The sequence below is a fragment of the Carcharhinus amblyrhynchos genome, chromosome 4 (genome assembly GCF_965287045.1).
Source record: "Carcharhinus amblyrhynchos chromosome 4, sCarAmb.v2.hapA, whole genome shotgun sequence".
Taxonomy (NCBI): domain Eukaryota; kingdom Metazoa; phylum Chordata; class Chondrichthyes; order Carcharhiniformes; family Carcharhinidae; genus Carcharhinus; species Carcharhinus amblyrhynchos.
Window position 1 is genome coordinate 62,764,909 of NC_137327.1, and position 21,231 is coordinate 62,786,139.

At 42.9% G+C, this 21,231-nt stretch overlaps 1 protein-coding gene across 1 annotated transcript in view; it reads left to right on the forward strand.

Annotated features, from left to right (window-relative positions):
- hydin (HYDIN axonemal central pair apparatus protein) overlaps nucleotides 1-21,231 on the forward strand; it is a 1,114,396-nt gene that overhangs the window by 424,822 nt on the left and 668,343 nt on the right. Inside the window, exons 17-18 of the mRNA XM_080187991.1 lie at nucleotides 3,276-3,440; nucleotides 15,095-15,247. Coding sequence (XP_080044117.1) covers nucleotides 3,276-3,440; nucleotides 15,095-15,247 — 318 coding nt within the window. The remainder of the gene's footprint in view (nucleotides 1-3,275; nucleotides 3,441-15,094; nucleotides 15,248-21,231) is intronic.

Genomic DNA, 21,231 nt, shown 5'->3' on the forward strand with positions numbered 1-21,231 from the left:
GTAATCAGCTCCCGAATGACTGACTACAGAGCTCACGCTTACCATGGAAATCCCCCACCCTGGTCCCTAATTTGATTCCCCGGGTCATGTGACCCTTACTCTGCAGACTTGAACTCAAAGGGACAAGAATAGTGTTGCATTTTCCATCAACAAAACCAAAATGAAAAATACTGTTCATCAAATAAATTAAATTAAGAGAGGTATTGATCGAGTGGATAGTCAGAGGCTTTTTCCCAGGGCTGAAATGGTTGCCACAAGAGGACACAGGTTTAAGGTGCTGGGGAGTAGGTGCAGAGGAAATGTCAGGGGTAAGTTTTTCACTCAGAGGGTGGTAGGTGCATGGAATGGGCTGCCGGCAACGGTGGTGGAGACGGATTCGTTAGGGTCTTTTAAGAGACTCTTAGATAAGTACACGGAACTTAGTAAGATAGAGGCTATAGGTAAGCCGAGTAATCTCTAAGGTAGGGACATGTTTGGCACAACTTTGTGGGTCGAATGGCCTGTATTGTGCTGTAGTGTTTCTATGTTAATGCTGATATTTGTACAAAGATTCAAAACAAAATCCAAAATTTGACAGGCAACACTAATAATTAAAACTATGGGCTGGATTCTCCAACCTCACATGCAGCTGGGATTCTTTCGTCCTGTTGCAGTGAACAGAGATTTGGCTGAGGAGTGGGGTGCGAACAGCTAGAGAATTCCAGCCTATAATTTAAACCAAAAATAGGAGCCACCCCGATTTACTCTTGCACATTTGTATCTAAATATGTATCAGCTGTTTCTGCTCCAGCTATGGTTGTTCATTGTTTTCCTGGCAATCAATAATTGCGACCTAAGAATAGAAACTAAAATTTTGTTTATAAATCAGGTTTTGAAGTGAAAGCCAGTCTGGTTCAAGTACTTAGATAGACAGAAGCCAAACATCACAGACATTGATTCTTTTATTTAAGTGTCACACAAATGCGTGAATAAATTTGTAACTAATGTCAAACAACGTGATTTCAAGTTCCGTGTTTGTGTCAGCAGTATCATCCTCAGCATTATCATATGTTTTGAAGTGCCACTGCCCACTTGCTCTGAGTTGAATTCATCCTTAAAATATTGCTGTGATTTTCTTTTTGTCCTCATAAATCAATGTTTGGTTGTTGCAAGGTTGACTATTTAACTTATGAAAGTTATGAAAAATAATGCACCTTCCCCAAAGCTGCCAGTAATGAGTTGGCTGCATTAGGTTGCTAGTAATTAGCCCTCAGTAGTGCAAGCCACAGCAGAAATGGCACTGAGTAATCCCAAAGATAGGCTGCATTAAAGTAGCTCACGAGTGAAGTGTGACTGATTTTTGCAAAGTTAATCCTAATGAAATAAAATGAGCAGATGAGATGATGCTTAAAAACCTGCATTTGGGGGCTTAGTGTTGTAAATGATTTTGTTTTGATCCCCTGTTTTTAATAATCTTCTCTGATATTGATGTTATTGGAATGGACCTTTGATATCAGTCAAAATCAGTCTCCTCTTTCTTCTCATGCCCAATAAGACAATTTACACAGTTTTAACACTCCTCCAGCAAAATAATAGAGCTTTCTAGTTTGTTTTGATCTTTACTGCTCATATTTTGTATTTATTTAAAATTACATTAAGAATGGATCAGAATGTATCTGCTGAGGAAATGGTTTAGAGAAACTTGTTGGTCATGGACCTGAGAAAACAGAATCTGCTTTGTGTTTAAACATGAAATCAATGGGGATCAGGTTGCACACTGGACCTGACATTGAGCTTTCTGAAATTCTCCTGTGCGTGCTAGCTGTGAGAAATTATTTTGGACAGTTCTTACACAATCATGCACAAAACAGCCAGAATTGATAGTTTTATTCAGAGAGATCACTCTTGAGAATACCTGGATGTCACTTGAAAGTGTTCGTTTCCCAGCACTCAAATTTCTCACCTTGCTGAATAAAAGACTTCAGCAAAAGCAGGTGAGTCCTTCGAGAGACTACTTCTTTGCATGGCAGCATGATTTCTGTTTTAATTTATTCTTGGGATGTGAGTGTCACTGGCAGGATCAGCATTTATTGCCCATTCCTAGTTGCCCCCAAAAGCATTCTTTAATGGCTGAGATCCATGTTCTATATGCATTTCCACAGTGCTGGTAGGGTTTGACAGTTTTGACAAAAGGACATGGGCGGAATTTTCCACAAAAATTTCAAAGTGTCATAACTGTGAGGGATTTGGGATGTACCATCTCTCAGGCATGCTCCGCATCACAATCTTTTGGCACTCAGTCACTTTTTGGAGAGTTGGGAGCTTGGTACCAGTACAGGTGGGAGTGGAACTTAAACACTCTGGTGATACTGACTTCAGAGCGATTGGCTCTCCATGTTGCAAGAGTGTCCTGATCTCACAGTGCATTGAGAGACCCCCCAACAAAAACATTGCAGCCCCACCCCTTTATCAGCAGGTGGCATGTTCTCCCCCAACTCCGACATGATCGCATGCATCGTGGCATCAGGGTGCTCTCTCTGGCTGACTCCTGACATGCCATCCCCACTCCCTTCCCCCCATCATGATACTCTTCACAATCCAACCCTGCACATCCTCTCTGCATTTTCCCCCTCCCAATCATTGCCTCTACCCAGGCCCAATCCCATGGCACTGCACCTGGCACACTGTTGTCTGGCGTCTGCTGGGCACTGCTGAGGTGTCTGGTGTGCACTACCAGTTGGGAATTGCCCAACGGGCACTGTCCAGTCATGCCCCTAACCTCCCGGGGGTTGGATGGTCTCTGAGGCCCTGGCATGACCAGGTCGTCAGGTCTGCGCTAGTGCAGACCAGTTGTGATTTGCACTAGCGTGACATCTGCCCAGAGAGCTGGGAAGCGTCCGAGAAAAGGAAACATGTGTGCCAAACTCCTTAATGATATTGAAATCCAGTCAACCTCAGGCAATAAACTTTGTGCCTTTTTAGTCACGAAGCGGTTCACAACAGTCATAAGGGGTCAGGATGAAAGCAAGCCGTTTTGTGCTGGGCATGATTCAAATTTTTAGCTTCACATGCTATTTTCTCAGCTCACCACGCTGATCAGCGGGTGCAGTGAGGTAGTAAAATCGTGCCCCATATCGAAGTTAAGATGATTTATGACTTGGTAGATGGTACATGCTGTTGCTACTGCCTCACTCTGCATTAATATATTGGGTAAAACACCCCTTAAAATAAAAACATCTCTCAATATGAATATTTAACTGTAACATTTTTTTAACCTTTTCTGCTACTTTCCTTAGGAGTTGAACAATCAGATTGGTATACTTTATTCCAGTCCTGAGCCTTACGGAATTATTGAATCCTGTTCCACTGTGGAAATTCCTTTAATTGTGGAGGTCCAGCATCTTGGAGAACTGAATGCAGAAGTATCTATTGCCCTATTTGGAAAAAGTCAATTTCCTCTTGTGAGTTTTTTCTCAGTATGATAAATTTAATTGTGTTGTTCTAGAGTGGAATGTGGTCTGTCCTGTATCTGCTCATTGTCCACCAACTGTACATATGTTTGGACAGGATCACTCATGTTGGCATAGCCATAAACCATGCAATGGTGGCACATGACATGCCAAGGTGTTTTCAGTGTATATGTTGAGCAAGAAGTGTTGAATTGACAGCAATGGAGATAGGTCAGAAAATGAGTTTAGGACATCACATAATTTCAATGAATGTTTTATAATTTAATCCTGCCATCTAACATCTTCATCTGTTTCACTGTTGTTCTAAACTTATCAGCTTTCCTTTCCCCCTCCCCCTCCTCTTATGAGGATACTGACACTTGTTGGGTCACAGATCTATGACCACCAGCTGCCATTCTGGTGTCTCAATTGAATGGGTATTATGTTGAGCCTATACCCATCAAGTATAGGCAGGATTTTACTTGTCTGCTCCCTGAAATTAAATGTTTTTTTTCTGGCTGAGGTTAGAGAAGGGTGATGAGTTTGAAGCCCTCAACGGTATGTTACTCAATGCTACAGCACTTGGTGTATTCACCCATTAAACCAAAGGGTGAAGCAAATAAATTAATTCAAATTTTAATCACATTGCAGAAGAAAAGGCTGCCCAATTCCACAGTTCTCCCACACTATTGTGAAATATGATTAAGGAATTTAATTGTCTCTTCTTCCCATAGGATTCCAATATTCAGGTCTTTGTTGGTTGCAGGCTTAATACTAAGGTGGCTAAAAACAAAATTCACACAGGATCTTATTACCCTTATAACAAGGTATAGAGCAAAAGTCAGGAAGTTATGCTAGCCATTTGTAATTCATTTGTTAAACCTTAGATCAAGTATTTCTGGGCCTCACACTTTGGGAAGCATGTCAAAGCCTTGGGAAGGGTGCAGAAGAAATTGAATCAGGAATGAGAGACTTCAGTTATGTGTATAGACTGGAAAAACTGGGATTGGCTGCCTTAGCACAGAGCACTTCTGTGCAATTCAATAGAAATGTTCAAAATGGTTTTGTTGGGTAAATAAAGAGAAATTTCACCAGCAGAAAGTCCAGTAACCAGAGGACACAGACTAAAGATAATTGACGGAAGAACAGGAGGGAGATGATGAAAATGCATTTTGTGCTGTGAGTTGTTATGATTTTGTCCTGAAAGGATAATGGGAGTAGATCCAATAATAGGTTTCAGAAGGGATTTGGTAAAAGAATAAAAAAAATGAAGGGTTATGGAGGAAGAGAAGGAGAATGAGACTAATTAGATGGTTCTATGATAACTTTTTCAAACAGTAGAAACATAATGGATTGAATGGTCTTCTGAGCTGTATGATTATTTGATCAATATTCTAGGTTAGAAAGACAGCAATGAAGGCAATCATTATTGACCATGGATTCAGTCATACAGCCATCCTCATTGTATTAGTAAGACTTACTATCAACTTTAATGGGGGAGTTTCTCAAAGCTTAGATGGGGGAGTTTCTGAAATGAAGGGAAGAATGTTGGGCTCCCAAGACAGGTAAAATGAATGTAAAATTGCATGGATGAAGTTCTCCTCAGAAGCCTGCCTGCCCAAACCCAGATGAAATTTAACGCTTGGAGGATGGGCAAGGCTTATGATGGAAAACCTGCTCATTCACCTATTAAGGCTCCTAAGTGGCCACTTAAGAGCCTTTCCCGTCAAGTTTCAATTTGTAGGCTGGTGGAAGCGGTTATGGGTAGGTAGTGAAAATGATATTTATACTGTTCACCAACTTTGCAAGGAGGGAGAGACCATTACTCTGAAGGTTCCTCAAAGTTGGGTGCTCTCGCCCCAGCAGTTTGGGGACCCCCTCTACCCGAGCCAAACACGACGCTATGATTGCACTCCTCCCAACCCCAATGGGATGTCCCCGGGACACCGGAACTTACCTTTACATGTGTCTTGGGACTTTGTTCCTTGCAGAGCACTAAAATACTGCTTTTGGCCACTGAAGAACTGTCCCCGGCTGAGTTCAATGGGACTGGCCCACTGCCAGTCAATGCTCAAGTGAGTGTGAAATGGGAAAGTTTATTATTAGTCACAAGTGGGCTTACATTAACACTGCAATGAAGTTACTATGAAATTCCCCTAGTCGCCACACTGCGGCACCTGTTCAAGTCACTCCTCCTAACCAGCACGTCTTTTAGAGTGTGGGAGGAAATGCAGAGGAAACCCATGCAGAAACAGTGAGAATGTGCAAACTCCACACAGACAGTGACCCAACTAGGAATAGAATCCGGTTCCTTGGTGCTGCGAGGCAGCAGTGCTAACCATTGTGTAGTCGAAATGCAAGAATTAGCAGCTAATGTTTGGAATAGTGAGTGCCAATCACTCACGATCCTTTGTAGACTGATTGATGTCATGCTCTGGATATTTCTAGTGGGCATTCACTGCGTATGCTTGTTTTGGGTAATCAAATAGACAGAATCAGCAATCTTCATTATGTATGTGCACACACTGCTGATGCCTTTTGGAATTGTAAAGGTGTTGTAATGCCCAATGAGAGTGCTACTGTGTCTAATTTATTTTTTCTGTTTCTGCTGTAGTCTTATAGCTAAATAGCTGGATCACAATTTAATTTACTCAATTAATGACCACAAGGAATACTCATTCCCTTGTATGTTGGATCAGGGAAATTTGGAACAGACATAAAAACTGAAAATGCTAGAACTCGGTGATAAAGCTGCCAACATCTGAAAGCGAACAAATTATGATTTTTAGTTGAAACCAAAGAAATGTTTTACCTGTCATGTTGGTCTATCTTCTTATTAACTAATGCTGGTTGATCTGCTTTGCATTTTAAAGATTTTCTGTTTTGTATTTCAAGTTCACAGTATCTGCAGTTTTCCTATTCAGTAATCATGAGGTTCACTACTTGATCTTAACATTAGTGGTAGATAATTTTGAAGGCAGAAGAATTATTGCACAGCATGAAATCAAGTACTTTAATGTATTAGTTGTCTCCTTCACCTTCATTTTCTGGTTCCAACAATTGTTTATTAATCTTGGCACATAGGCACCAATAACAAGGTTGTGAATCCTCAAAAAATGTACTGATGGTGGGTGGGTCTTCTTCCAGAACTGCTGTGTTCCATGTAGTTATGTCTTTTTCTCATTCATTCGTGGGACATGGGCATTGCTGGCTGGCCAGCATTTATTGCCTATCCCTTGTTGCCCTTGAGAAGGTGGTGGTGAGCTGCTGTCTTGAATCGCCGCTGTCCATGTTCTGTGGGTTGACCCACAATGCCGTTAGGGAGTGAATTCCAGGATTTTGACCCAGCGACTTTGAAGGAATGGGGATATATTTCCAAGTCAGGATGGTGAGTGCTTGGAGGGGAACTTGCAGCTAGTGGCATTCTCATTTATCTGCTGCCCTTGTCCTTCTAAATGGAAGTGGTTGTGGGTCTGGAAGATGCTGTCTAAGGACCTTTAGTGAATTGCTGCAGTGCATCTTGTAAATAGTGCACACTGCTGCTACTGAGTGTCAGTGGTGAAGGGATTGAATGTTTGTCGATGTGGTGACAGTTAAGCAGGCTGCTTTGCCCTGGATGGTGTCAAGCTTCTTGTGTGTTGTTGGAGCTGCACCCATCCAGGTAAGTGGGGAGTATTCCATCACACTCCTGACTTGTGCCTTTTAGATGGTGGATTGGCTCTGGGGAGTCAGGAGGTGAGTTACTTGCCACAGTATTCCTAGTCTTTGAGGTGCACTTGTAGCCACTGTGTTTATGTGTCCAATTGAGTTTCTGGTCAATGGTAACCGCAAGGATGTTGACAGTGGGAGATTCAGCAATGATTACACCATTGAATGTCAAGGGGCGGTGGTTAGAATGTCTCTTATTTAAGAACATAAGAACATAAGAAATAGGAGCAGGAGTAGGCCATCTAGCCCTTCGAGCCTGCCCCGCCATTCAATAAGATCATGGCTGATCTGTCGTGGCTCAGTTCCACTTTCCCACCCTCTCCCCATAATCCTTAATCCCCTCTCTTATCAAAAACCCATCAACCCGCGTCTTAAAAATATTTAGCGAGGCAGCCTCCACCACTTCAACGGGCAGAGAATTCCAGAGATTCACCACCCTTTGAGTGAAGAAGTTCCTCCTCAACTCCGTTCTAAACTGCCCCCCCTTTATCTTGAGGCTGTGCCCCCTAGTCCTACTGTCCTTTCTGAGCGGGAAGAGTCTCTCCACCTCTATCCTATCCATCCCATTCATCATCTTATACATCTCAATGAGATCTCCCCTCATTCTTCTAAACTCTAACGAGTACAAGCCTAGTTTATTCAGCCTCTCCTCATAGCTCAACCCCCTCAACTCTGGTATCAGCCTAGTAAACCTCCTCTGCACTCCCTCCAAGGCCAAAATATCTTTGCGCAGGTGCGGCGCCCAAAACTGCACACAGTACTCCAGCTGCGGCCTCACCAATGCCCTATACAGCCGCAGCAAGACCTCCCTACTTTTATATTCAATCCCCCTCGCTATGAAGGCCAGCATCCCATTCGCCTTCCTGACCACCTGCTGCACCTGCAAGCTGGGTTTTTGCGACTCATGCACAAGGACCCCTAGGTCCCTCTGCACCGTCGCCTGCTGCAGTTTTTCGCCACGTAAGTAATAATCCTTCCTACCATTATTCCTACCAAAGTGGACCACCTCGCACTTGCCAACATTAAATTCCATTTGCCATTTCCTGGCCCATTCGCCCAGCCTATCTAGATCCTTCTGCAGACTCTCCACACCCTCCGCACAATTTGCCGTTCCCCCAATCTTGGTGTCATCAGCAAATTTCGACACCCTACACTCGGTTCCCTCCTCCAGATCATCTATGTAAATGGTAAAAAGCTGAGGTCCCAGCACCGACCCCTGGGGCACTCCACTAGTCACCATCCGCCAATCCGAATAGCACCCGTTGACCCCCACTCTCTGCCTCTTTAAGATGGATTTAATTTAGATAAATGCAACGTGACGCATTTTGGTAGATTGAACCAGGGCAGGACTTACTCAGTTAATGGTAGGTCACTGGGGAGAGTTACAGGACAAAGAGATCTAGGGCTCAGATTCATAACTCCTTAAAAGTGGAGTCACAGGTGGACAGAGTGGTGAAGATTCGGCATGCTTGGTTTTATGGGTCAGTGCATTGAATACAGGAGTTTGGACATCTTGTTGAAGTTGTACGCGACATTGGTATAGCCACACTTGAAATACTGTGTACAGTTCTGGTCGTCCTATTATAGAAAGAGTGCAGAAGAGATTTACTAGGATACTACCAGGACTTGATGGTTTGAGTTATAAGGAGAGGCTGGACAGACTGGCACTTTTTTCTCTGGCGTGTGGGAGGCTGAGGGGTGATACTATTGAGGTCTATAAAATAATGAGGCGCATAGATCAGCTAGATAGTCAATATCTTTCCCCAAAGATAGGGGAGTCCAAAACTAGAGGGCATAGGTTTAAGGTGAGAAAGGAGAGATACAAAAGGATCCAGAGGGGTAATTTTTTCAGACGGAGGATGGTGAGTGTCTGGAACAAGCTGCCAGAGGTAGTAGTAGAGGCAGGTATGATTTTGTCTTTTAAAAGCGTTTAGATAGTTACATGGGTAAAATGGGTGTAGAGAGATATGGGCCAAATGCGGGCATTTGGGACTAGCTTCAGGTTTTAAAAAAAAGGGTGGCATGGACAAGTTGGGCCGAAGGGCCTGCTTCCACACTGTAAACTCTATGACTCTTATTAGTGATGGTCATTGCCTGGCATTTGTGTAGCGCGGATGTTATTTGCCACTTGTCAACACAATCCTGGATATTGTCGAGGTCTTATCGCAGTAGAACATGGACTGCTTCAGTATTTGAGGAGTTGTGCATGGTGCTGAACATTGCGCAATCATCAGCGAACATCCCCACTTCTGACCTTATGGTAGAGGGGAGGCCATTAATGAAGCAGCTGAAGATTTTTGGGCCTTGGATACTACCCTGAGGGACTCCTGCAGAGATGCCCTGGAGCTGAGATGACTGACCCTCCACAACCACAACCATCTTCTTATGTGCCAGGTATTACTCCAACCAGCAATGAGTTTGTCCCCGATACCCATTGATTCCAGTTTTGCTAGGACTTCTTGATGCCACACTCAGTCGAATGTGGCCTTGATATCAAGGACTGTCATTCTCACCTCACCTCTGAAATTCAGCTCTTTTGTCCATGTTTGAACCGAGGTGTAATGAGATCGGGAGCTGAGTGACGGGTGAACCCCAAACTGGGCAACACTGAGCAGGTTATTATTGAGCAGGTGCTGCTTGATAACACTGTTGATGACCCCTTCCATCACTTTACTGATGATTTAGAGCAGACTGATTGGGCAGTAATTGGCTGGGTTGGATTTGTCTTGCCTTTTGTGTACAGGATGTGGAGATGCTGGCATTGGACTGGGTAAAGATGGTAAGAATTTTCTCAACACCAGGTTAAAGTCCAACAGGTTTATTTGGCAGCACAACTTTTGGAGCGCTGCTCCTTCATCAGGTAAGTGGGGACTTGTGTTCACAAACAGGGCATATACAAGACAAACTCAGTTTACAAGATAACGGTTGGAATGTGAATCTTTACAGGTAATCAAGTCTTAAAGGTACAGACAGTGTGAGTGGAGAGAGAGCCAAGCACAAGTTAAAGAGGTGTGTATTGCCTTCAGCCAGGAAAGTTTGCAGGCTCAGACAAGTCTTGGTGGTTACAGATAGTGTGACATGAACCCAAGATCCCGGTTGAGGCCATCCTCATGTGTGTGGATCTTGGCTATCAGTTTCTGCTCAGCAATTCTGCGTTGCCCTGTGTTGTGAAGGCTGCCTTGGAGAACGCTTACCCGAAGATCAGAGGCTGAATACCTGTGACTGCTGAAGTGTTCCCCGACTGGAAGGGAACACTAGTGCCTGGTGATTATCAAGCAGTGTTCATTCATCTGCATGGTCTCCCCAACGTACCATGTCTTGGGACATCCTTTCTGCAGCGTATCAGGTAGACAACATTGGCCGAGTCACAAGACTATGTATCGTGTACATGGTGGATAGTGTTTTCACATGAGATAATCTGGCATGTCTTGCAGAGGTTGCTGTGGCAGGGTTGTGTGGTGTCCTGGTCACTGTTCTCCTTAAGGCTGGGTAGTTTGCTGCAGACAATAGTCCTTTTGAGGTTGTGCAGTTGTTTGAAGGCAAGAACTGGGCTGTTGGGATGGCCTTGGCGAGATGTTTGTCTTCATCGGTGACATGTTGACGGCTCCAGAGAAGATGTCGTAGCTTCTCCACTCCAGGGAAGTACTGGACAACGAAAGGTCCAGTGTTTGTCTTCTGAGGAAGTCGGTGCGGTTTTTCACACTGGCACGTCAGAACTGTCAATCGATGAGTTGAGTGCCACATCTGTTCTTATGAGTGCACCTTTCAACATCTGTAGGTGTCTGTTGCGATCCTCCTGAACTGAGCAGATCCTGTGTGTATGGAGGGCTTGTCCATATGGGGATGGCTTCTTTAATGTGTAGGGTGGAAGCTGGAGAAGTGGAGAATACTGAGGTTATCCGCAGGCTTGCGGTACAGTGAAATGCTGAGGTGACTGTCCTCGATGGAGATGCATGTGTCCAAGAATGCAGCTGATTCCGGAGAGTAGTCCATGGTGAGTCTGGTGGTGGGATAGAACTTGTTGATGTCATCATATAGTTGTTTAAATGACTATGCCCTGTGTATACTCAGGATCTGCTCAGATGAGGAGGGTCTGTACCTTTAGACTTGATTACCTGTAAAGACTTGCATTCCAACCATTATCTTGTAAATTGAGTTTGTGTTTGTATACGCCCTCTTTGTGAACACAAGTCCTCACTCACCTGATGAAGAAGCAGTGCTAAATAACCTGTTGAACTTTAATCTGGTGTTGTGAGATTCCTTTCTGTGTACAGCACATACCTGGGCAATTTTCCACATTGTTGGGTAGATGCCAATGTTGTAACTGTACTGGAAGAGCTTGGCTAGGAGAGCAGTAAGTTCTGGAGCACAAGTCTAATCTTCCAGGTTTGTGGAATTTGTCAGAAAGTGCATGTTCAAGATCTTGGGGAACTGGGGTAATTATAATTCCAAGACAACTATGTTTTGGGTGAAAAATTAAAATTTTGAAATACTTTAAGTCCAAACTGAAGCTGTCTTAAACCAGTTAAAATTGACAGGACAGAAGGGAAATCTATGTTTCTGGGTTTCTTGACCATTAAACTGCCTCCCTACTCATTAATCACCATCCCGGAATTGCCAGGATCTGAGTTTCAACTACTTTTAGAATTTATAGTGCTGAGGGAGAGGAGGAAATATGTACTTTAATGAAAAGCACCATGTTGGTTGCAAGCTATCACAGACAGATCTCAGGTGAGATTCTCCCCAAAAAATTCTTAAGTGTCAAATTTGTGTAAAAATTGGAGTAAATCCTGCTGGTTTTTAATGCTGGGATTGAGAGTGGCTTGGCAGCAGCACAAGCTGATCAGGTCCTAAAGGATATAACTGTGAGACTGGGTTTGCAGCTGATGGTGACGGTACCAATAAAAAGAAATAACATACTTGACCTCATCCTTACCAATCTGCCGGCTGCAGATGTGTCTGACCATGACATTATCGGTAAGAGTGATCACCGCACAATCCTCGAGAAAAACCTCCATCATGATGTGTGGCACTATCATCGTGCTAAATGGGAAAGACTTTGAACCGGTCTAGCTATTCAAGTCTGGGCATCCACAGCAGCAGAATTGTATTCTAGCACAATCTGCAACCTCATGGCCCAGCATATTCCCCATTCATCCATTACCATCAAGCCAGGAGATCAACGCTAGTTCAGTGGAGAGTGTAGGATGGCATGCCAGGAGCAGCTAAAAATGAGGTGTCAACCTGGTGAAGCTACCAAACAGGACTACTTGCATGCCAAATAGCAAAAACAGCAAGTGATAGACACAGCTAAGCGATCCCACAACCAACGGATTGGATCTAAGCTCTGCAGTCCTGCCACATCCAGTCAAGAATGATGGTGGCCAATTAAACAACTCACTGGGATTTTCAAAATGAATCTCCCACACTCTGTGCATGTGAATCTTGATAAAAATCAATGGGCAGACCTAGTCCCACTAGAGAGACTGACAGCATACTGCTGAGTGGGCCACTGAGCATGTGCTGATCTGTCAGAGCAGAGATTGGTGCATGTGCAGTAGCCTTGCACTGCAGGCCTCCCAATCGCTGGCCAACCCGATCATTGGCTCAGCCAATGGTGGCTGCTGAAGAGCCTTGTTTCCTTGCCCTTGCACTTGATGGTCTTCCGTCTTATTCTTAAGAACATAAGAAATAGGAGCAGGAGTAGGCCATCTAGCCCTTCGAGCCTGCCCCGCCATTCAGTAAGATCATGGCTGATCAGAGGTGGATCAGTTCGACCTTCCTGCTTTCTCCCCATAACCCTTAATTCCCCTGTCTATCAGAAACCTATCTACCCATGACTTAAATATATTTAAGTCACGGGTAGCCTCCACCACTTCAACAGGCAGAGAATTCCAGAGATTCACCACCCTTTAAGTGAAGAAGTTCCCCTTCAACTCTGATCTAAACTGCCCCCTCCATGATCTAAACTGCTCCCCCCCACCGATCTAAACTGCCCCCCTCCCCCACCCCCAGTTGCAACTCCTGGATTGCTTGCTGGGCCATTGTTTCAAGCCACTGCGTTAGCGTATTTAGATTCCTTGGCTCATTTTTGAGAAATTCTGTGCACCAATTTCAATGTTATTCATGCACTTTTGATAAGAACTTCTAACAGTTCTCAAAATTAAATACAAAAATGGCTCCCCTCTCATCTCTGTTTCATTTCCTTCTCCGCCTTCCTTCACTCTGCATTCTTGCCCATCCTTTCCATCCTGTATTCTCCTCTCTTCCATTCTTCACTCTCTTTCCTCCCTCTCCTACTACCTTCCTCTCTTCTCCATGCCATCATTTCCTGTAATTTACTTTCTCCTCTGTAACTTACTGTTATTATTTCTGTAACTCATGGTCATTATCTTTCTGCTTTCTCTAACTCACTGACTATAATGTAGTATTCTCATTGTCATTCAGATGCTGCTAATGATCTTTTATCCTCCCGGTAAGACACTATGATCCATTACTCTCCATGTAACATTATGTGATCCATTGTTTTCATATTACATTAATGCCTGTAATCTGTTATTTTTGCTACAACTCACTGCATGAAATGCATTATCCTCTCTGTAACTGATTGCTTGTAAACACTAATACAGTGCAGCCCTGTTATAACGCAATGGTTGGGGTCCATAAAATGTTATCGCAAAAAAAGCGGGTTTGCGCTAAATCGGGGTGCTAGCCTGCACAGCTTTATTCCAACATTAATCTCACCATTTTTGTGGAACATTATAACGGGAGGCAAAAAGTGCAACTTGACCTGTTAATAGGATTAAAGGAAACAAACTCAATCCATATTATGGAAATATAAAGTCCCTCCTCCATCTTATTCCAAAACAGTCGCAGCTTCTTCTGAATGAATATAGCGTGAGTTCAAACTTCCGCGATGAGTCTCATTCACAGAGAATGGATACTGCATCATTCATTTAGGTAGACATTGCCTTTTGTTCAGGGAGGTTATTACAGATGAACACACATGGGGAAAGTTGGAAGAATTTAGGTCAGGATCTTTTTGAGTTGCAGGTCCAAAGGTTCATCGCGTTATATCCGATTTTGCACTAAATCGGGGCGCGTAAAATCGGGGTTTCACTGTATCTAGTACAGTTAAGCTATATTCAGCTAAAGACAGTCCTGTCATTTTACTTTCTCTTTAATATACTGCTATGATCTATTATCCTCACTGAATTTCATGTATACGGATTTAGCAATAATTTTTTGGCAAAGTGTGAAATTGATTTTAATCAATCTATTAATTTGTGAGCTGGAATCAGAATAAATTTCCATAAAATCAGCTAAGTAATGGAAAAACCCAACTGTTTCATGAATATTCTTCAGGATCTGTCTGTCCCTGCTTAAATCAGTGACTCCAATCCCACATATGTGGTTTACTCTTATCACTTCCTGAAGTGGCCCCGAAAGCCACTCAATTGTAAAAATAATTGCTGATGAGGTGAAGCTTCATAATCACTATCTCTGAAGAATAAATGAGGAGAGATAAATGCAGCCTTGTCAACACTGCCCACACCCAAGTCAAATTCAGTACCTGTAGCATGTAATATATGTGTACATATGTGATATGTGTTTTGAAATTTCTTTTCTACGAAGAGTGGCAAAAACGTGAAATCATTACCAAAGGAGTAGTTGAAGTGATTTGCAGATACTTAAAACGGAATCTACAGAACATAAAAGATTCCAAAGGAAACAAAGAAATGCTGTTAGATGAAATATGGTGGGAGAATGGACATGTGGAGCATAAACATTGACCAGTTTGGCCAGATGGTCAGTCTCTCTACTGGAAGTTTTATGTAATTCCATATATTTGTTATCATCATTGAGTTAACTAATAACAATCCATTGTTAACCATTTATTACCATTTACTACATAGAAAGTTATCTAAAAACATTGTTTGTTCTGTTTTTTTAACCAGACAGTCCACGTTTCTTGCGTAGGTGAAGGACCAGTGCTTCATCTCAGTTCCACAAAGATTGACTGGGGAAAGATCCCAGTTCTGACTGATGTCCCAAAGACCATCTGTCTGTCTAATGAGTCACTTATCCCAGCCAAAGTCACGGCCAAAATGGTAAGTCATTTAGACTAATTAAAAAGGAAATATGTTCAGGACAGATGACTAACTGCTTTGCAAATGGGATTTATTGCACATTGTCACTCTTCAGTTTCTTTCCCTTTTCATAAATTTACTGCTAATTAGGTACCCTATATCCAATATATCTATTCAATAAAGTTCTTAGTTATCTTTTACGTTTCTTCAAAACAAGAACCAGATCTTAATGGCTGCAGCAGGTGCACGTTCTTGAATCTCTGTTATTTACTTTAAAAAATATTCACAAAATCTCTCTCAAACCTATTTCATGATTTCTGCTTTGGCAATGCTTATGTCAGTATTATACTGTAGTATTAAACTAAGAACTGAGTTCAAAATGTCATTTGATTTGATGCACAAAGAGCTGATAGACAAGACAAATCTTATAAAAGCAAATTACTGTGGATGCTGAAATCTGAAACAAAAAGGGAAAATGCTAGAAAACCTCAGCAGGTCTGGCTGCATCTGTAAGGAGAGAAAAGAACTGATGTTTCAAGTCCAGATGACCCTTTACTTTCATCTTAAGTAGATAAAAATGCCACCTGATTCTAAAGATAAAAATGTGTCTGGTAATACACCTGGAAACATATTCATCAAAATCTTCTGTTGTTGTTCGTGGCTGCATTCTCCAATGTCACCAAAAGTGAATGGAATTTTGACTGGAATGTAGCAAGGCAGGCACAAATGGGATTGGAAAATCCCACCTGTTAGCGCGAGTGAGCGAAACGGCCACTACGGACTCAGGGTGAAGTTCAGTAATGGCACAGCTTTATTTTCTTTTACGTCGACGGAGAAGCACAGTCAGGACTTACAATCGGACTGTCCCGAAAGCGCTCTAAAGACTCCCCCTCAATGGGTTACAGTTATACCTGAACTTCGGTGTAGTACGCGATTCAAATGCTAATCCTTTATTTACAGTATTTGACTTCAGCCATCCTGTTTCGATGTTTTCGAGTGTTGGAGCAATTGTTTTAAGTGTGTGTTAATCGTTTTTGTCTGATTGGTTATTAATAGTCTAGAATCTCTGGGGTTTGAACCACAGATGTGTCATTGATCTCAAAAGACGTTTTGAGGGGCCAGGAATGTTTCCTTAACTGTGTTAATTTTAGGTGTTTCCATGGGTTTGTTGACTGGTTTAGAAGTGCTGATTTTGATGGGGTGGGGATGTGTTCTTTAATTTAGTTCCTGTAGGTGCCATCCTGTCCAATTTCCCTTATGTGCTAGCCCTCATTTGCATTCTAAAAGCATGCTCTTGCCTACTGATCAGTGTCTGTTACTTTGTGATTTTAGTGGAGGGCTCTGAAGATAGCTTTAGTTTGCTTCCATTTTGTGTGCCCAATTTCATAAAATTTGTTGTCCGATGACACACCCATTGTGTTTGGTATGGTAAACCAACATTGAGATTTTAGTGCAAGGTTAAACTCATGCAGTTTAATCAGGAATGAAGTATACAAATTGAGTGCATTTTTTGCATTGACTCATCCTGGACGGTTAATGATTCCCTAGTTTCTTAGCAGCTTGGGATATTTTAAGGAACCAAGCTTTGCATTCATGCACTCTTTTATTGGATCCTAAAATGTTTTCACATTTTATCAGAATCTGCATTTACTGTAATTATTACAAACAACTGATGCCAGGAGCATCCAAAATAAGGTGGGTGAACTTGCATCATGAGTTGGTACCTGGGACTTCGATGTTTGGCTATTTCGGAGATATGGATAGAGCAGGGACAGGAATGGTTGTTGCAGGTTCCAGGTTTAGATGTTTCAGTAAGATCAGGGAAGATGGTAAAAGAGGGGGAGATAGGCATTGTTAGTCAGGGACAGTATTATGGTGGTAGAAAGGATGTTTGATGAGGACTCGTCTACTGAGGTAGTATGGGCTGAGGTTAGAAACAGGAAAGAAGTCACTCTGTTGTGAGTTTTCCATAGGCCTCCAAAAAGTTCCAGACATGTAAAGGAAAGGATTGCAAAGATGATTCTGGATAGGAGTGAAAGTAACTGGGTGGTTGTTATGGGGGATTTTAACTTTACAAATATTGACTGGAAAAGTTACTGTTTGAGTATTCACACAGGAAAAAAGACAATGTTGTCGAAGAGAATACTGAGATACAGGCTGTTAGACTAGAGAAAGTTGAGGTTCATAAGGAGGAGGTGTTAGCAATTCTGGAAAGAGTGAAAATAGATAAGTCCCCTGGGTCGGATGGGATTTATCCTAGGATTCTCTGGGAAGCTAGGGAGTAGATTGCAGAACCTTTGGATTTGATCTTTATGTTGTCATTGTCTGCAGGAATAGTGTCAGAAGACTGGAGGATAGCAAATGTTGTCCCCTTGTTCAAGAAGGAGAGTAGAGAGAACCTTGGTAATTGTAGACCAGTGAGTCTTACTTCTGTTGTGGGCAAAGTTTTGGAAAGGATTATAAGAGATAGAATTTATAATCATCTAGAAAGGAACAATTTGATTAGGGATAGTCAGTACAGTTTTGTGAAGGGTAGGTTGTGCCTCACAAACCTTATTGAGTTCTTTGAGAAGGTGACCAAAGAGTTGGATGAAGGTAAAGCAGTTAATGTGGTGTATATGGATTTCAGTATAGCGTTTGATAAGGTTCCCCATGGTACGCTATTGCAGAAAATACGGAGGCATGGGATTGAGGGTGATTTATTGGTTTGGATCAAAAATTGGTTAGATGAAAGAAGACAGAGGGTGGTAGTTGATGGGAAATGTTCATCCTGGAGTTCAGTTACTAGTGGTGTACCGCAAGGATCTGTTTTGGAGCCACTGCTGTTTGCCATTTTTATAAATTACCTGGATGAGGGCATAGAAGGATGGATTAGTAAATTTGCGGATGACACTAAAGTCAGTGGAGTTGTGGACAGTGTGGAAGGATGTTGCGGGTTACAGAAGGACATAGATAAGGTGCAGAGCTGGGCTGAGAGGTGGCAAATGGAGTTTAATGCAGAAAAGTGTGAAGTGATTCACTTTGGAAGGAGTAACAGGAATACAGAGTACTGGACTAATGGTAAGTTACTTGGTAGTGTGGTTGAGCAGAGAGATCTCGGTGTCCATGTGCATAGATCCCTGAAAGTTGGCACGCAGGTTAATAGGGTTGTTAAGAAAGCATACAGTGTGTTAGCTTTTATTGGTAGAGGGATTGAGTTTGGGAGCCATGAGGTCATGTTGCAGCTGTACAAAACTCTGGTGCAGCCCCACTTGGAGTATTGCATACAGTTCCGGTCGCTGCATTATAGGAAGGATGTGGAAACATTGGAAAGGGTGCTGAGGAGATTTACCAGGATGTTGTCTGGAATTGTGGGAAGGTCTTATAAAGAAAGGATGAGGGACTCGAGGCTGTTGCCGTTAGAGAGAAGAAGGTGATTTAATAGAGGCATATAAGATGATCAAAGGATTAGATAGGGTGGACAGTGAGAGCCTTTTTCCTCGGATGGAGATGGCTAGCACGAGGGGGACATAGCTTTAAATTGAGGGCTGATAGCTGTAGGACAGATGTCAGACGTAGTTTCTTTATTCAGAGAGTAGTAAGAGCATGGAATGCCCTGCCTGCAACAGTAGTGGATTTGCCAACATTAAGGCTTTTAAATGGTCATTGGATAAACATATGGATGATATTGGAATAGTGTAGGTTAGATGGGCTTTAGATTGATTTCACAGGTCGGTGCAACATCGAGGGCTGAAGGCCTATACTGCACTGTAATGTTCTATCTTCTATGAAATATTCATTAGACAGTTCTAAATTGAGAAAGGATCCATAGGTCTGGATTTTTCTCCCCTGAGGTGTTTAATAGATGTTTGGAAATGACACATCTTTCTGTGCCTGGCTCACCTAACGCTCCCAGACTGAGATTGGAGATGACCAGAGCTATTGAGTGCATTAACGAGCTGTTTAAAAGGTCTGCCTCAGTTTTCTGAGACTTCATCCCATTTGTTTTAATTAGGCTCTCTAGCCCTCACACATTACACCCCTCACACCTCACTCATTCCTTGTGCCCCAGCTGAGTTAACTCATTCCAACCCACGCCTCCCCCCACAACCCAATAGCCCTCATAACCAAAATGCCAAATTAATGTCAACTCATGCCTCACACCCTTCCCCTTAATCCCTGAAAGCTCTTAGGACCACCTAATATCAGTGCATGCCAACCCTCCATGACCCTTTGCCCTTACACCTGTTAGCGCGAGTGGGCGAAACGACCACTGTGGACTCAGGGTGAAGTTCAATAATGGCACAGCTTTATTTTCTTTTATGTCAATGGAGAAGCGCAGTCAGGACATACAATCAGACTGCCCTGAATGCGCGCTGCCCGTCCCTCGCAGCAGGCTGTAGTTATACCTGAACTTCGCTGCAGTATGCAATTCAAATGCTAATACTTTATTTACAGTATTCGACCTTAGCCATCCTGCCTCGATGTTTCCAAGTGTTGAGGAAATTGTTTTAGGTGTGTGTTAATTGTTTTGTCTGATTGGTTATTTAATAGTCTAGAATCTCTGGGGTTTGAGCCATAGGTGGGTCATTGATCTCAAAAGAGGTTTTGAGGGACCAGGAATGTTTCCTTAACTATGCTAATTTTAGGTGTCTCCATGGGTTGTTTGACTGTTTTAAAGGTGCTGATTTTGATGAGGTGGAGATTTAGTTCCTGTAGGTGCCATCCTGTCCAGCTTCCCTTATGTGCTAGCCCTCATTTACATTCTAAAAGCATGCTCTTGCCTACTGATCGGTGTCTGTTATTTTGTGGTTCTTAGTGGAGAGGCTCTGAATGTAACTTTAGTCTGCTTCCATTTTGTGTGCCCAATTTCATAAAATTTGTTGTCCGATAGCACACCCATACCCTCCATACCTACTTACCCAATATTCATCATGGGCAGTACTAAAGTCAGTGCAGTCATGATGACATCAACAAGTTCCATCCCACCACCAGACTCATCATGGACTACTCTCCAAAATCGGTTACATTCTTGGACACATGCATATCCACCAAGGACGATCACCTCAGCACTTTACTGTACTGCAAGCCCACAGATAGCCTCATGATGCTCCACTTCTCTAGCTTCCACCCTAAACACGTTAAAGAAGCCATCCCCTACGGACAAGCCCTCCGTATACACAAGATCAACTCAGATGAGAAGGATTGCTACAGAACTGAAAGATGCCCTCATATGGCGTTCAACTCATCAATCAACAGTTTTGATGCAGCACATTGAAAGACCGCACAGACCTCCTGAGAAGACAAACATGGGACATGGTGGACAAGGTATCTTTCATCGTCCAGTACTTCCCCAGAGAGGAGAAGCTATGACATCTTCTCTGGAGCCTTCAACATGTCATTGATGAAGACAAACATCTTGCCAAGGCCATCCCCACACCCCCATTACTTGCCTTCAAACAACCGCGCAACCTCAAATAGACCATTGTCCGCAGCAAACCACCTATCCTTCAGGAGAACAGTGACCACGATACCATACAAACCTGCCACAGCAACCTCTGTAATGCCAGTCCCCTAACCCTGCATCAATAAACATTCTAGGGTCCCAGTTCTCCATTACCCTGGGGCTGAAGCTACCTATTGCTTTTTCATTAAGTCTATTACCTTCACTAGCTTGTCTGTGGTGATGGGTTTGGTGCTCTTCCCCTGCAGTTTAGGTCCCTGTCATTCCCTCCCCTTTCTGCCAGCAGTTTTCCTTCAAACATCCCAGTCTTTAGCAGTTTTCACAATACTTTCTTGCCTTGCTTCCATCTCCTTTGGGATAGTCCCTCGACATTTGTCCTTTTCCGTTACATTGGTAACAAGTTACCTTGGTCACTGATGTTGCTGCTGTCATAGCTGGAGGTTACTGCACTGTCATCACAGCTGGCTTTAGGTTTTCTTTTGCGTTCCAACTTTCTAACTCTTCTGCCCATACCATAAGATCATGATAATTCCTGGTGGCAATCAGTCCTGTATTTAGAATT